This window comes from Muntiacus reevesi, chromosome 13 (genome assembly GCF_963930625.1).
Source record: "Muntiacus reevesi chromosome 13, mMunRee1.1, whole genome shotgun sequence".
NCBI lineage: Eukaryota > Metazoa > Chordata > Mammalia > Artiodactyla > Cervidae > Muntiacus > Muntiacus reevesi.
In genome coordinates, this window is record NC_089261.1 from 62,673,828 (window position 1) to 62,690,816 (window position 16,989).

Consider the following 16,989-nt stretch of genomic DNA (forward strand, 5'->3'; position numbering starts at 1 on the left):
GGATTCTTAATTATTTGAATTGGAAGTGATTATTTTAGCTGTGGGATTAGTTCTGGTACTCTGCGTGCTGATTTGTGCTTCCTTGGTAGCTCAGCTGGTAAAGAATCTGCCTGCAATGCAGCAGGGAGACCTGAGTTCAATCCCTGGACTGGGAATATCCCCTGGAGAAGGGAAAGGCTACCCACTCAAGTATTCTGCCCTGGAGAATTCCATGGGCTGTATAGTCCATGGGGTCGCAAAGAGTCAGACATGACTGAGCGACTTTCACTTTCACATGCTGATTTATTTGGCAGTTTATGGAAAGAACAAAGTTATTGCTTATTTAAAGCTAGTTCCCTCACTTTAGATGCTTTGTACTTTGGGCAGATGGAAAATAAGACAGTAAGGGGTTCATAAATTAGAATCCTATATCCTTTCCAATTAAGATTATCTGAGTTGGAGAGAACTCTTTATTATAGCCTTTGCCTATCAATACTGTTGATCAATAATAAGTTGCACATGTGGAGATTAGGCTGTGTGTGTGAATCAAGTTTTCTTGATTGAGCACTTACTGTATGTGGATTTCTGGATTAAAAACTCCATCTGGAACAATGAGGTGAATGACAAAGTCTGATGCCTAATTTAAGAAAATCACAGGTGTGCTTTTGAGACAGATGCTTTGTATATAAAAGTCATTTAACAGTAATAAGATGATCAGGCAATGGTTCTAGGCACTAAACTACTGGAATGTGATCTCTCTTTAGTTAGAATTAAAACTGGACCTCTTTAAAGCGCTTTCCTTTCTTTCTAGAGTGCCGTGTCTTGAAGTCGTCTTATTCTCGCTCCTCAGCTGTTAAATATTCCGGATCCAAGAGCCCTGGGCCTTCTCGACGCAGCAAATCACCAGCTTCAGGTAGTTATGGGGAAGGAAGCGGGTAGTCACAAATGGAGCAGAGCATTGTTTGGTTTTCTTAGTATGAATTAGTGGTCTTGCCCATCCTTGTATGCAGCCAGGTTCCAACAAAACATATAGATGGCATGATTTTTAGATCCAGAATTTTAAGCCTGTTTTTCCAAGCTATAATAAGTGTCCTAAGATAACTTGTTTTGTTCTGACACATTTTCTCAAGAGCAATCTTATCTAGATTCTTTTCCTGGTACCTACATAGAAGTGTTTCACGTTTTGACCACTGTGTCTACATTTAAAATTTTTGCTATATGATTGTGGATATTTTCTTCTCGTATTGGTTTAAAGCATAAGCCAACACACCCACCTAGCAAAACTATTTCCTTGATAAGGTTCCACAGGCTTTTCCTTCGTTAAGCAATTCAGTCGTAGCAACAATTATTGCTGGAAGTAATACTGCTTATTTCAGAGTCAGACTTACCTCTGCATTTCTTTCAGATCCTAAACCTATAGATTTGTCATAATTTTGACAGCTTTTGACATTTTTGAAAAATTAAAATGTCCCCCAAATCTTGATATTTTGACGCTATAAGGCTCGCTTATAGTGTGCTAATATTGTTTCCCATGAAGGAAAGGATTGTGAAAAAACATGATTTTTCATGCAAGGAATCTATAATATGTGAAAGTAACATGAATAAAACTGTCTGAAGCCTCAGCCTATCTATAAAGTAGTGAGTTTGGGGTTCCTGCTGCCTCGTCCTCAGCACCGACCCCGCTTTCCTCAGGTGGGTGGTTTGCCCTCTTTCTGTGTACACGTTTAGACCTGCCGAATAACAGCTCTCCTTGCTTCTCCCCCTCTGTTGGTACTGAACGTGTACAGTAAAGAGGGGTGGCCACTACTCCAGCGCCTACACCACAGCCAAATCCCCAGGTGAGCCAGGACAGTTACGGCTTTGTCGCTCTGCTGGGTTTTTTGTTTTTGTCTTCCGCCACCTTTTCTGTTTCCTTTTGCTCCATTTCCATGACTGTATCTGGCTTGTACCAGTGGACATCTGTGCTCTAGCAAGTGCTGCATGCTTCGGCTCCCGGGCTGTCGGCCAGGCGCCTGCGGGAGGCAGCCCCTCGCGCGGTCTGTGTGCAGGCGCGGTGCACGGTGATGGAGGAGGCGCAGTGCTTCGAGGGGTCTGTCTTCCAGTTACTGAAAAAGGCTAAGCGGTGTCGGTAATACGAAAATGGCCACAGAAGCAATTATACTCTCCTTCCTTCTTCCTCACTCTGGTGTTAATAGGTCCAGTATTCTCTCTCTCAGAATACTGGCAATGTGAATATTTTTAACTGAAAGCATCACTCTGATGTTAAGGTTGTTTCAGATCATATTTTGCTTTCTGTGAAGTATTGGGTTGGCCCCAAAATTTGTTTTTTAAGATCGAATGGAAAAATCCAAATGAACTTTGGGACCAATCTAATATTTCAGATGCTGGGAAAGCTAATATAATGTGAAATTTGCATGAATACACTTCACTGGGTTTACTATATGGTAGATGTAGACTTTTGTCAGGTTCTTAGCTTTTGTTTTAGTGATAAGTTTACAGATGTTTATCATATAACTAAAATAACTAAATAAAAGTGGAGAGAGTGGTTCAAAGATCACATATTATGATTATTCTAATTTTGGTTACCTGATGTCTAAAGAGGGAAATTAATTAAAAACATGTTTCATAGCCATACTTGTCTTGCAGACCAACTGCTTCACAAAATAGTCTAATAAATGTATAAATCTTCTTAACTAGAATTTGAGATGCTTAAATAAAGTGGTTTAAGAAAATCTTAACATTTCACTACCTCAGATTTTCATCTGAGTCCATATTTGGATTTGGGTTAATAAAGTTTATCTTAAACTTACAAGTAAAAGTTGTGAGATGTAAACCATATCTCAGGGGTTAAATGACTTCTCTAAAAGAGATTAATTCAGAAGCATGTTCAGTACATACTATATAGTTATGAAAAACAGAGAGTTTTGTGTTATTAAAAGCCACAGAATGCAGATGGATAACTTGCTTTTGCAGGCTACTTTTGCTGTAATGTACATGTTACCATTTAGAACGTTCCATGGGACTCCCTGGAATTTCAAACAGAGCAATAACTTTGTAAACATAATCTTGTGCTTTTTCATTCTTGGGACAGAAGTGCTCCCATCATTGAAGTCTTCTGTTTGACTAACTCCCTCCATAAAACTCAAATTTATCTAAATAGCTAAATAGTATGTAATAAGTACATAGACATTAATCCGGGTAACACAGTGGGGAAAGGCAAAGTGAAAGTCTCTCAGTCGTGTCCGACTCTTTGCGACCCCATGAGCTATCCAGTCCATGGAATTCTCCAGGCCAGAATACTGGAGTGGGTAGCCTTTCCCTTCTCCAAGGGATCTTCCCAACCCCGGGGTCGAACCCAGGTCTCCCGTGTTGCAGGCAGATTCTTTACCAGCTGAGCTATAATAGTCACCATAATTTGAATATTAAAAGTTCTCACGTAAGGTTTCTAGCTTGTGATTCTTTGTCCACCCGGATAAAAAGTGTTCAGAGCAAGTGAACAAGAAAGCCCCAAGTCAGTTTCTTCCCTTACAGTTGAGAGAAGGGTGGATAAAAGCCTTATTTGGGGGAAAGAAAATCCAAGGTATACCGAAGGAGAGGGAGCATCACAGAGATGCTGGTCGTTGTTCACCTTCCCGCTGGGGCAGCGGTGTCAGGGGAGGGAGCCCAAGGTGACTCTGTCCCAGCTTCCAGTTACCTTCCCAGAAATGGAGAAATGTGCAAAAAAAAAAAAAAAAAAGACATTAAGAACTTCTCACTAGACAGCATTCTTTTTTTTTTTTTTTTGAGCCTTTCAAATACTATCAGAAACTTGATCAAATACTATCTATGGCTTAGTGGCTCTAGGATGGGGGCTATTTAAGGGTATGAACACGTATACCAGTTCAGTCCCTGCCAGTGAGTTTTATTAAGAAATTATGTTTAGGCAGGAGGTGTGTTTTTAGGGATATTGGTTGGCTACAGGGATCGCCATTTGCAGGGACCAATTTTTCTTCTTTAGTTCCTTTTCCATCACTGCTCCAAGGAAATCTTTGATTGCAAAGTGGTTTCTGAGGTTCAGTGAAAGGTAACAGCACTTGGGGAGGAGGACCTGAACAGGGAGTTGTGTTGCATGAAGAAGAAAAGGAGCCAGACTCAGAATCTGCTCCTAGCAAGCTCACTAGTTGATGGCTCTTTTCTATGTTAGCTCCTACCACCAGTTCCCTTTAAGAGCGAATTTTTAAAAGAAACAGCATGAATTGAAGTGTAACTTTATTAAAAAATAAGCAGGACTGTTGAATACGCTAAAAAGTTTCTAATTGATTGTACAGTTACTTGTGTTGTACTTATGCTATAAATACCCACATACGCTTGTTCAGAAAACCTAGATAACTGATAATGGTTTATGAATGAGTGGTTTTAAACTAGAAAAGTTAAAGTTTGGTAATTGAAAAATAATTGTAAAATTTTTGTGTCTTTGCTGAATTTTTACAGTGAGCCATACAATAAGCAAACATGAATGATTCATCTAATCACAAATATGCTTATTGGTTCAGAATTCTGCCTCCCTTCAAGGACTGGTGCTCAGTTTTTTGAGGTCACCTTTTCAGGAGTTTTGCATTTTGCTTTTTATACTTAATAGCATCATTTAAAATAGCAGTTGTCTGCTCCCTCGTATTAAAAAGATTCTTTAAAAAGGAAATGGACTTTGCCTGTCTTTCCATACAGATGAATGACAGTTTTCATCTACTTGGGGCAAAAGCATTGAAAATTAATGATAGAAGGGGTTAAAGTAATTCCCTAGAAAAGGAAAAACAATAACCAGTACCAGATGTTAACTAATATCTAAATATTAGTTTCACTAATAGCTTTGTGAAATTACAACAGAAAGTGGATCCTATTGGCATAATTAGGAATAAGCCTGAGTCATACTGAGATGTGTGGCTGGCACTGTGTGTGTAGAATCGGCACGCTCACCCTTTCTTGGAAGCTGCCATACTTTTCTTCACCTAGTCTCTAAACTGAGCTTTCAACCGAGGAAGTGTACGGAAGTTTAGAGGAGGGTGTTGGAAAAACCCACCGAGATTTGCTAAATAATGGGAAAATTAAGAAGACAAGAAAATGGAAGGAATTAGAAATAGCTAGTCCAGATAAAAAGAAATTGGAAGAGTGCCTTTTTGACCTTTAGACAAAGAAGTGGGTATTACAGGGGAAATGACCAGTAATTTTCTTTTTCCATTAAGAATATTCTTAGGAAATGTGTTAGAATTATTGGGGAGTTGATCTGGGAGAGACAGAGAAATGCCTCAGTGATTCAGGTTGCGTGGACAGCTCATAGGAACAGCCTTGGGTGTGAACAGTTAAAAATGTAGCAGCCATGCATTTCTCTACCCTTGCTGGCATGCAGGATTTACGGACTAGTTCCCGTTCACATCTCTAACTCCATAACGTTTTACATATTTGTTCATGTTACCGCTGGAAAACTATTACTGAAAATCTAGTTCCACTGCGTATTTGTCGGATACTTTGTCTGTAATGCACCAAGACACGTTATTTTTGCTTTTTGCTGATTTGCCATCTGCTTTGAGCTTTCGGTGAATCGAGGCTCCGATGGAGCTGTGTGGGCCATGTGCCTATAGTGTTTTTGCCCAGTCTGGGGGCTCTGGGTTCTGATGACCTCTGTCTCCTTTGTTGTCTCATGGTCAGTTAATGGAACTCCCAGCAGCCAGCTTTCCACTCCTAAATCGACGAAATCCTCCAGCTCCTCTCCAACCAGCCCAGGAAGTTTCAGAGGATTAAAGGTATGAAATAGGATCTGTGCCATATTCGTGTGATTCTGTTATGTTGCATAATTTAGTAGTTAATTTGTTCAGGGACTTGGGTGCAGTAACAAATCAAAAAGGAAAGAGGTTAGGATTTGGAGCCAGGAAGACTTGACTTTGGATCCTGTATCCTTTTTTTATCTCGTAATTTGGGTCAATTTACCTAACTCTTCTGAGCTAAAGTGTTCCCATCTCTTAAATGGGAATATAAAATTGTGGTTAGGGTTGAACATGATATGGTTTTATATCAATAAACAGTAGTTTTCCTATTATAATCAGAATAATTTGCAATGGCAAAGCTTTGGAGATTGATTTTTTTTAGAAATCTCATTTAGAAACCATGATTCTTTTTAGAAATCTCATTTAAAAGTCATGATTTTAATATTGTTACCATAATTTGACTATGTGAAAGTCTAAAATAGAGTGCAATTCTAGTATAATACTTATATACAGTAGTAACACAAGAAAAAATATGTTCATTTTGGTGAAGAACTTAGAAAAGTCTTAGGTTTGGCTGTGATGTCCTGAAAATATGAACAGTAATTTAACATGATTAAGCAATTGGTTTAATATGCATTTTATCTAGTAGAGAAGAAGAATGATGAGTGAACCCAAATTGGCAGAATTTCAACAAGTTTAATTTGACTAAGTAGCTCTCAGTAGCTTAAATTTTTAAGTAAATTTGCCTGATAAAATAGCAGCACATTTTTTTTTAATTGAAGGATAATTGCTTTACAGAATTTTGTTGTTTTCTATCAAACGTCAACATGCATGAGCCATAGGTATACATACGACCCCTCCCTCTTGAACCTCCCTCCCATGTTCTCCCGCATCCCACCCTTCTAGATTGATACAGAGCCCCTGTTTGAGTTCCCTGAGCCATACAGAAAATTCCCGTTGGCTGTCTATTTTACTTATGGTGATATAAGTCTCCATGTTACTCTCTCCATACAGCTCACCCTCTCCTCCCCTCTCCCTAACCCTGTGTTTCTAAGTCTGTTCTCTGTCTTTTTCTCCATTGATGACCTGCAGATAAATTAATCAATACCATCTTTCTGGATTTCTTACATATGCACTAGTATGTGATATTTATCTTTCTCTTTCTGACTTACTCTTGGGGTGTTTAGTTAACATTGGAAGTATCTTCGTGACACATACATTCTCTAAAGTTGGTGGCCCAAACATTTCAGGTATCATCCAGGTGGTTTTCTTTCCGTTAAGGATGTTGGAAAACATTTTCACTGGTGAAGTGAGAGATAAAAGGCCCAGCGTGCCTTGTGAGTTCCGGGCGGGAACCTGCAGGTCTGGCAGGGCCGTCGGCCCGCGGGTTCTGCTTGCCTGCGGGGCCGTGTTCATCCGACACTCAGGCGTGCCGGTCGGGTCCTGGGAACGCTGTGTCTACCTCCAGAGGGAACTTGCTATATTCTTGTCTAAGTACCTGACATCAGTAACAGAAATTTCCACTGGAAAAGGACAGATCATCTGGTTTTATGCCTGCTTGCTTATGTATGTTGGCAGAATGTGGAGGGACCCACAGTCAGTTTGGGATTTGGGGCACAGAGCTCTAGGTAACCTCTAAGTGCTGAAGGTTCCTGATCTTTATCAAAAGAACTGGCCATTTTCTGAAGTGCTAAATTGACTTAGGTCAGTGCCTAATATGATTTCAATGGAATTCTTAAATGTTAACTCCAAAAGAAAAGCTGTATCAATTAAAAATCACTAATGTAATTATTTTCAGCTTTTCTTTCCCAACTTCCTTTCCCCAGAATAGATTGGAGGTGCTCTGTGTTTTAATCCAGGTAACTTTCAAGAAAACTGAAATAAAAATCAAGTCGATTTACCTTGTTTTCCAGTTTCAATTGTTTTACCCTTTATTAAAGCAAAAGCAAGTGATTCCTAGTGCTGGTGATTGTCAGCCTAGACAGACCCAGACGAAGCTTTCCAGTGGTCCACCTGCAAGGCTCACTTGCATTTCTCCCCTGGCCCTTGCTGGAGGCAGGACTGCCGTGATCCTTGGCCTCTGGTTGTCTCTGGCCATCCCAGAAGGTACCTCAGACCGTGCTCACCTGGGTCTTCATCATTTCCCCCTTTTCTGTTATCCATCGGTGATGTGGGCTCTTGTCTGTCTTCCTAGCCTGTCTTCAGCTCTTAACCCACAGTTGTTCTTTCCTGTGGATGCCACCAGGTCAATTGATGCTGCTCTGCTGTGATACAGACTCATTCTTTTACACATGTGCATATACTTGGAGGAGATCACTCACAGATGCAGGAATCTGAAGTGAAGAGTTGGGTTTCTTTTTTAATAGTACAGTTGAACTTTAAAAAAATTATTTATTTTTGGTTCTATCAGGTTTTAGTTGCAGCGCTTAGGATCTTCACTGTGGCACATGTGTGCCTGCTAAGTCACTTCAGTCGTGTCTGACTCTTTGCAACCCTATGGACTGTAGCTCACGAGGCTCCTCTGTCCCTGGAATTTTCCAGGCAAGAAGACTGGAGTGGGTTGCCATGACTTCCTCCAGGGGATCTTCCTGTTCCGGGGATCAGACTGGAATCTCTTGTGTCTCCTGCATTGTCTCGTGCCACCTGGGAAACCTCTCTGTGGCACACAGACCCTCTAATTGTGATGTACAGTTGGGTACTGGGGCTCAAACCCACCCAAGGCGGACTCTCAACCACTGGGCCACCAGGCAAGTCCTCAGTGGGATTTTTAAGACATGCTAACGAGGTTTAGTAAGATTACAGAGGCATTAGGTAAAATCATTCTCAATTACAATAGATATATCTTAGTATTTAGAGTAACCTCAGAATTTAGCACACACAGTTTCATGGTAAGTGCTCATGGATCATTTATTGATGCAAAAAGAGATGAAGAAAGTTACAGGAAATGCTGATTCCTAGTCAAGATTGAAGTTGAAATCAGCGGCAAAATAAAGGGTAACAGTCCTTTCATGACCTCCCACCCCTTCCTTTCTCCTCCAGCACAGCTGAGGCTTGGCTGACAGCTGTGGAGGTGTGAGACCTCCTCTGGGCTTTCTTTTGATCATCTGTAAAATAAGAACATTTGACTTTAGATGACTCCTACAGGCTAAGATTGTAGTTCTTGTAAGTTGCCCAAAAACCTGTCTAGGAAGCTGGGGCATCCATTTCTCTTCCTCTCACTCAAGCTGATACAGACTCACTGAATCGTACGGTAAATATTCGAAGCTGAACAAGCCTCTGCTACACCCGTCTGCTGTTCGGACATAAAGCCAAGCCTGTTCCCAGGGGCCACACTTTGTGGGCGTTCATTGCGCCACAGATTCCCCGCAGGCGTGGTGCGTGTCGTCCTTGGCAGGAAAACTTGCCTTTGAGATACTGCAGCGTAGTTGTGCTTCTTACTGTGCAGAATACCCTCATTTTGATGTCACTTGTAAAGCCCTAGTCAGCATCTGTCCACGTTTGCATTATTTCCCTCTATTAAGTGACATTACACATGGAGAATCACAGATAATTATCATGTGTTAGTGCTAGGCTTTTTCCTTCCCTTCATTTAAAACAGCTCATTAAGATCCATTAAGAGGGGCTGTCTGGCCATGGAGGGCCGTTCTTCACGGGCAGCAGCTCTTTACCCCAACTTATCCTGCTTAGATGCTTTTATGGCTTTGTGGGTAGTCTTTTTCCAGAGAACTCACAAAAGCAGGGAAACCAGGCCAGTACAGCAGAGCAGGAGCTGGCACTCCTGCGATTCCCCCGGGACGCAGCTTTCGGCACACGGCCGCCTCCCCAGCCCTGCTCCCATCTTGGTTTTACTTAACAGTGGGTTTAGCAGAGTTAAGGCAAAGGTGAGCAGAATCTGATATTCTGTCACAATCCCCCACCCCCCTCCTTGTGGCAGTTTCTGGGAACCATTCTGGTGTTTGGGCGGAGACACTAAAATAATTGAAAATGAAAAATAGTGACATTATGATGTTTAATCTCTGACTCCAGGGCGGCAGTGGTGTTTTTATTTGCTCCTCGAAAAACATGGGGATTCAGAAGCAGCTCCCCCTCCCCTGCAAAATGCCCTCATTGTTTTCTGGGTAATACTCCTGTGAGGAAGACAACTCCACTCCATTCAGTGTTCCCAGAAAGTCAGGCTCTCTCAGGGGCTGGGCCAAAGGCAGGAGAGGAAGCGAAGCTTTCCTCAAATTGTGTTTTTTGCAAGGTGGGAACATTAAGAAATAGGGTGGCGACCAAGTCATTAAGGTTCTTTAAACCTAAAATGGAAAGATGTTAGGACAACTGAGAGTTACTTGTTCCTCAGGTATAACTTGCTGCTTTGGCTAGATCATAGAGTGTGGAAACCGGAAGTGACCCCAGATATTTTAGTTCGTCTTCATCTTATAGATGGAGAATCTGACAGAGATATAAAGTGAGTTGCTCAAGTCTTGGTGGCCAGTTGGGGTCTCTGACCCTCTCAAGCGCTTCATCTGTAACCTTTGACCTTCCCCATCCCCCGCGGGTCTGCTTCCATGACCCCAACTCAGGCATCCCTTGGAAAGCTGTGCTGCAGAGGTCTTTTAGGAGGGGGAGTGCCTGGGCTTAGATGCTCTGAATAAAACTGGGTTGTGAGATAGGGGAAAGGACAGGGAGAGGGGAGGGTTGAGAAAAGGGATCCTGGGCTGGGGGAGAGGCTGGGTGAAGGGAGGAGGAAGGTGGAGGAGAAGGCCTGTTGACGGCCTTCCTGGGATTCGTGGTGGAAGAGATTGTTCATTGTATCTAATGATGATTCTTTTCAAGGGAAGTGGTTACACCGTGTGACCAGCAGTTCTGCCTGACCCCCTAAGGCTTAGTGGGATGACAAAGTCTGCAGTAGGTTAGGGTTACTGGTTTCCTTTGGAAGCCAGCAGTGAGCTGAGTGTGGTCAAGGTCCGCACAGGTTGGAAACGGGTGTCGTGGTCCTGGCCCAGCAGGCACGGTCCCGGGCCTGGGATGATGCTCCCCGGGCCTGGGATGATGTTCCCCGGTGGTCCTGTGACCCCAGGTGGTGAGCTCTGGGGCATGACTGGGATTTGAAAGTAGATCATGCGCATGACCACTCCTAGCCCCCGAGGACACAGTGAGAAAGCAAGGCTGGTCTGCTGATGCTTGGAACTTTGTCCTCAGACCAGAAATTCATAAAGGAGGCTGCTAGGGCTACTGGGCGGGTCCCCATGGGCCAGGTTCCCCAGAACTAGACCCTAGGGCTGAGAGGTTGGCCTTGATCTTGTATCGATTTGGGGAATCTGACTTTTCTAAACACAGGGCCCCTCTTGTTGACAGTGGGGAGGAGACGTTTTTGCAGCCAGACACGGGCCACCTCCACCTCCACGGCACCAGGCTGCCCGCCTCAGTCAGGGGCATGTGGGGAGTCAGGCTGTCCTAGGCCTGTGTCAGGAGGGCACATGCCTCCTCAGGGCTCTTGTTTATTTCCCTGTTACTCTCCTTGTTGTTCAGTCGCTAAGTGTGTTCTCCTTACTTAGTAAAATTTTCTGTGAAAGTCCAGTCTGTCCCAGTTGAGAGAGGCCCCCTTAAGCCCGAGGGTGAAGGCAGAGACAGCGCCCCCTAGCGTGCAGTCAATAGGGTGAGCGACTCTGAGAAGGGTGAGCCCAGAGGCCCCTGGTCTGAGACGGACACAAGATGCTGACCTGGTTCAGCGCGGGAGCTCGGAAACTGGGCTGTCTGGGTTCCGTCCTGGCCTGACCACTCACTAGCTGTGTGGCCTTGCACAAGTCACATCACTGTTATCTGTGAAAAATGGGATTTTTGGGACCTGCTGAACAGGGTTAAGGTTAACTGATTAAATATAAAGAAAGCACTTAGAATAACTTTGTTATTCTATTATGCTATTGTTATTCTTTTATATTCTGTTCTTCCATCTGTATTATCAGAAGCATTGGGGTGCCCAGGTTCAGTTTTCACATGAGAGAAGTTTCACTTAGGAAAAAAAAATTGACATGCAATGAAGTGAGAAGAAGGAAAGAGAAAATGAGAGAAGTCAGACTTCTCTGCTATATTATTACCTTCTCTGCTTTCCTGTTATGACTTGCCCTCCCAGCTCTACCCTTTGTCTCTGTTTTCCTGCCCTATCTTAAAATTGTTTTTATTTATTTATTTTGGGCTGCATTGCGGCGCATGGGCTCAGTAGTTGTAGCACGCGCACTGAGTTGCCTCTAGGTCTGTGGGATCTCAGTTCCCCAACCAGGGGTCAAACCCACATCCCTTGCATTGGAAGGGGGATTCTTAACCACTGGGCCACCAGGGAAGTCCCTTCCTGCTCTCTCGACATCGTTCAACCCTATTAGTAATCCATAGGTAATATTGTTAGTAACAAGCTATCCCCAAATTCAGCAGCTTAAAACGATTCTCCCCCTGTTCTTGTGGGTCAGGAATTCAGGGACAGCCTAACTGGGTTAAGACCTCAGATGGGGTTGTAGCCGTGCATCCGGGCTGCAGTCGCCCCAAGCTTGACTGGGAACAGAGGACCCCCTCCCTCGGTGACCTGCTCACTTGGAGGCAGGTTGTGCCGGCTCCTGGCAGGACGCCCCAGCTCCTCACTGGGTGGATTCCTCCGTAGGCTGGCTTCAGTAGCCTCAGAAGGTTGCAGCTGTGTTTCCTGAGAGTGAGGGCTCTGACAGAGTGCTGGGCAGAAGTCCCCCTGTCTGTGCCTCGCCTCGGATGGCAGGGACAGCATCGTTTCCTTCAGAGCTTGGGAGCTGGAGACGTCAGTCCAGTGAGCGTGGGAAGGGACTCCACGTGGCCATGAACACCAGGCGCGTGGGGACTGTCCTGGAGACTGGCGCCCACACCCCTTCCCTCTGCTTTCGTCTCACCCAGAGTTTCCCTCCTCGGCCGCGTCTGCCCCTCAGCAGCTTTCTGTCCCCTCTCCCTTTTGAGGACCACGAGTCTCTCTCCCCATAAATCCCACTGCTCTGTTCTCCCTGCAGTCCTTTTATCCTGTAGACCCATCACCCCCTGCCCATTTTTTTCTCTCCCCTTCAAATCCTAGACCCCCCCCCAACCACTGACATTTTCTTCTCTTAATCCCCGTCTTCCGGACCCTCCGTTTTCTCCTTGACCTCAGCCTGTGATCTCCTGTTTCCTCTGCCCAAGTTCCTCGGAGTCCCTTCGATCTAGCCGATAACCTTCCCTTCAGGAATATTTACTGTGTTTAAATCACAGCGTTTTCTTCAGGACAGATAGGCAATAAAGAGTACTAAATGTGTCATCAGCTGCCAGATGGATGAAGAAAGCATTTCCCTGAAATTTAATTCATCATCCACGTCCCAGTTTAAGACTTTCAAGGCTGTAGTAATTCAAGGCTTCAGAGTGAGGGGCACATCTGTGGACACTGGGGGCTGACACGTCTCACATTTTGATGCTGACGCGTATGCCCGGGGGCTGTCTACCGTGAGCATTCTTGTTGGTTGAAAGAAAAAAGGGAAAGAAGGACGTCGGAACATTATCCAACATCTTGAGATTATAAGCTGTCTGATGTGCTGATATTTTATCTGATGATGTCTCCTGGGTCTGCTGGCGGTGAAAGATTTTCCAGATTTGTGAAGTGTGATGAAAGGGCTGGTAGTACCTCATACTGATTGGCAGAGCTAAAATGTACCTCTTTGACCTTCTGAACTCAAAACTTCTTTGCGAAGCTGTGAAATGTAAATCCCCGGTAGCTTCTGACCTTGGTGAGGTTTTTGGCTTTTCCCTGGAGCTTACGCTTTCTTTAGTATTTAAAAACTAGTTAATGGTCTTTAGTATGAAGAGACTGACACCCTTTATTACCTCAGAAATGGTGAGTGTTCACTTAATCTCTGCATGTAATGATTTTGTTGACAGAAAAGCAAAAGAGGGACTAAGCAGTTTTGAAGATTTTGGTGCCCTAAAGAAATCAATCATCATGATGACTCGAAGATTCTGTTTGAGGTCATTGATTTGTACATTGTAGTTGATCAGCAGAAAAGAGGCATTTGGTGCATAAACGGCTCAGCTGGGTGGAAGCCCACTTTTATGGGGGTGGAGAGTTTGCCAGGCAGATCAGTGTGTAAGGTAGGATCAATTGTATAAGCTTTATTTGAATACTGATTGAAACAGCATGTGTGTTATCTCAAACACCCTCTTATTCATAAAAGTGGATCATTAGACATTCTTCTCGGTCATGCATCAGATAACTGGGTGGTGTTACTACTTAGAGGTCGTGGCATTGAGCTGTCCTGTGCCAGTGAAAAACAGGAGTGGCCCATGTTGTTGACACTGAAAGTAGCAGTCACCTCTCCCAGCACCCAGGCACCCTGGAATTCGGTGGTACATCACACTGAAGGTATGCTGACGTGTTTAGCAGGTAGGCGTGCCCATACCACTCGTTGCTCAAAATCCAGGAAGCCAGCACTGCTTGAAAGGCTCACCCAATAGGGATGTGATGAGATGCTTTGCTGGTTTTGGCAAACCATGTCTTCAGCTGAGGTGGCAGCGATACTCAGAGGAACAGAAGGCCAAAGTCGGCAGCTTCCACAAAGCCCTTTTGTTACCAGGTCGAAGTTCATACTGCTCACCACAGAAAAGCCCAGTAAATTGAGAGAGGGTTTATTGAGGCAAAGTGTAGTGACTTTATTCATAAAGCCAGAAGATGAGAAGATGGTGGACTAGGGTCCCAAAGAACCATCTCACCCAAGTTAGGATTCAGGCTGCTTTTACGCTAAAAGGAGAGGGGGCATGTTCTTATAGCTGTGGGTGTAGGTCAGGTCACAACGTTCCTTCAAGGCAACTGTGATTCTCTGTTCTGCAGCCTTTTATCTCTATATGAATGGAGAAGTGTTATACCTTTAAAAATCAGAGCCTTGATGATGGGCTGTCCTGTATATTTCAAGCTGTAGACAACATTCTTTTAGTTATTAACTTGTAGCAAAAGCAATAGAATGGAAAGGTTAAAGTAAAAGAAACAGCCAGTATGGAGTCAGGTTCGTTCCTCCCTATTACACTTTCATAGACTTGAGGTGGCCACTGTCCCAAACCATGTACATGCACAGACAGTGGGGTTGTGTATTCTGCTGTTCTCCACTATTAACCAGTCACAAATCTCAAGTACCACTGATTGTCCCAGGTGAAACCAAGTCTAAGGTGTGGCTGTGGGTAAGAATATTTTGTATGTGATGAATCCCTAGGTGCTGATTCAGATTAATTGTTCTTGTATCTCCTTACTAATACTGAAGTACTTCAGAGTTCATTATTACAAATCCAGTATAAAAGTGATAAGGCTTCTGTGTTTTTTTTTTTTTTTAATAATTTTATTTATTTATTCTCGGCTGTGCTGGGTCTTCGTTGCTGCGTGGACTTTTCTCGAGTTGCACTGCAGCGGGAGGGAGCTGCTGTCTAGTTGCAGTGGTCGGGCTTCTCATTGCAGTGGCCTGACTCGTTGCGGAGCGCGGGCTCCAGGCTCCAAGGGCTTCAGTAGTTGTGGGTCCTGGGCTCTGGAGCACAGGCTCAATAGTTGTGGCTCATGGGCTTAGTTGCTCTGAGGTACGTGGGATCCCACCAGACCAGGGATCGAACCCATGTCTCCTGCGTTGGCAGGCAGATTCTTTGCCACTGAACCACCGGGGAAGCCCCAAGCTTCTGTTTTTAAACACACGCCTGATTTACACTGGTTTTCCTTCTAATTAATGGAACTGATGTTTCTGATAGTTTCTAAAAATACCACAAAAAATGGTAATGGAAGCAAATCTATTTATCAGTACAAGTAATAATGTAGCATACTGATTAAAAAAAAAAATCTTCCAGTACATTTCAGAGGTCATCGTTTTAAAGAAAAATTTTTTCTGAAGACCTCTTTAGATGAGGAAACGCTGTGTATTTATTTATCGACTTATATATTATTTGACTAAATTATAGGAAGGTGATTATAGTTATGAAACCTGAAAGCATGTTCTAAATATACCACAATGAATATTTTGATCACTGAATTGTATTGAGTGCAAGACTTCGTGAGCAATTCGATGTTATAATGTGAGACTAGCCAAAGAGCTCCTGGGCTCAGCAGCCGGGTCTGAGTTTAGATCCTGAATTTACATTTGCTGTGCCATTTGGGCAAGTGATATAACATCTCTGAACTTTGGTTTCTTCACAGATCAATGGAGATGAAATAATACTTAATTTATAAGATTTAAAAGTATTCAGTTTACGACTTGGCTCAAAGTAGACGTTCAATAAATTGTAATGAGTGTCTTTCCTTTCCTTACAAAGAGAAAATTGTCCTTGGGCCATGGATGACTCACAGTGGTTAGGTTACTGGATGAGTGACAGAGAGAAGTTAAGGTAGCTGAACAATCAGTTATAATTCCTGCAAGAAACTTCCTCCATGGAGATTCTCAACCTTAGCTACACATAGATATTCTGTAGAGCTTAAAAATATCTTGATACTTGGACCCTACATGCAAGGATTCTTTAATCTGTGGTGCAACCTTGCAACAGAATGTTTCAGATCTTCCCTGGGAATTCTAATATACAGCCAAGGACAGAGAACTGCTGCTTTATAACATCGTACCCTGGAGTTTATTCTGTTCTAGCGTTTAAAAGTATAAGCATTATGTTGGAGGAAAAGCTTTCCTAAGAAACTTCTTGTGGACCAGGGACTTATTTGCCTGTGGCCAAATTTGGCCCATCGCTTGTTTTTCTCAACAAAGTTTTATTGGAACACAGCCACGCTCCTTCGTTTCTATTTGGTTTCTGGCTTTCACACGACAACAGCAGAGTTAAGTAGTTGTGACAAAGACCATGTGACCCACAAAGGCTGAAATATTACTCTCTGACCCTTTACAGAAGATGTTTCTGACCCCTGCAGCAGGCCACTTAAAATCACAGTGTCATTTTCCAAGATGCATTCAAGAAAGTCAACTCTCTATGCAAGTATATCTGCTAGAGTCTGTTCAAATGCTTTTTTTTTATGAAAACCACAATGAAGTAGAGACCAGCATTAACAGAACTATTTTTGCTGCTCCCCCCCCCCCCCGAGAATTGCTTGTTTCTGAACAAAACTTCACAATTTTAATATAGCATTTAACACTTCTCTTTAAATTTCATAGAAATAGTAATAATCCACTTGTCAAAGAAATGTAATGTAGGACACTGACTTTGCTAAAAATGTGGGAAGCTGGCGTGTCATCGGATGTACTGTCTGCCAGGAATGCTCTTTTAGGTGGTGCTAGCAGTTGAGAGC

General features: G+C 43.3%; 1 protein-coding gene across 4 annotated transcripts in view; it reads left to right on the plus strand.

Annotated features, from left to right (window-relative positions):
• DCLK2 (doublecortin like kinase 2) overlaps positions 1 to 16,989 on the plus strand; it is a 183,830-nt gene that overhangs the window by 119,823 nt on the left and 47,018 nt on the right. For 2 of the 4 annotated variants that reach the window (XR_010658897.1, XM_065905004.1), the window contains exons 4-6: positions 791 to 892; positions 1,767 to 1,817; positions 5,662 to 5,756. Coding sequence is in view for 2 of the 4 variants with exons in the window: in XM_065905004.1 (XP_065761076.1) it covers positions 791 to 892; positions 1,767 to 1,817; positions 5,662 to 5,756 (248 nt within the window). In the remaining 2 variants the exon portion in view is untranslated. The remainder of the gene's footprint in view (positions 1 to 790; positions 893 to 1,766; positions 1,818 to 5,661; positions 5,757 to 16,989) is intronic. The other 2 variants (XR_010658898.1, XM_065905005.1) reach the window with 1 other exon arrangement.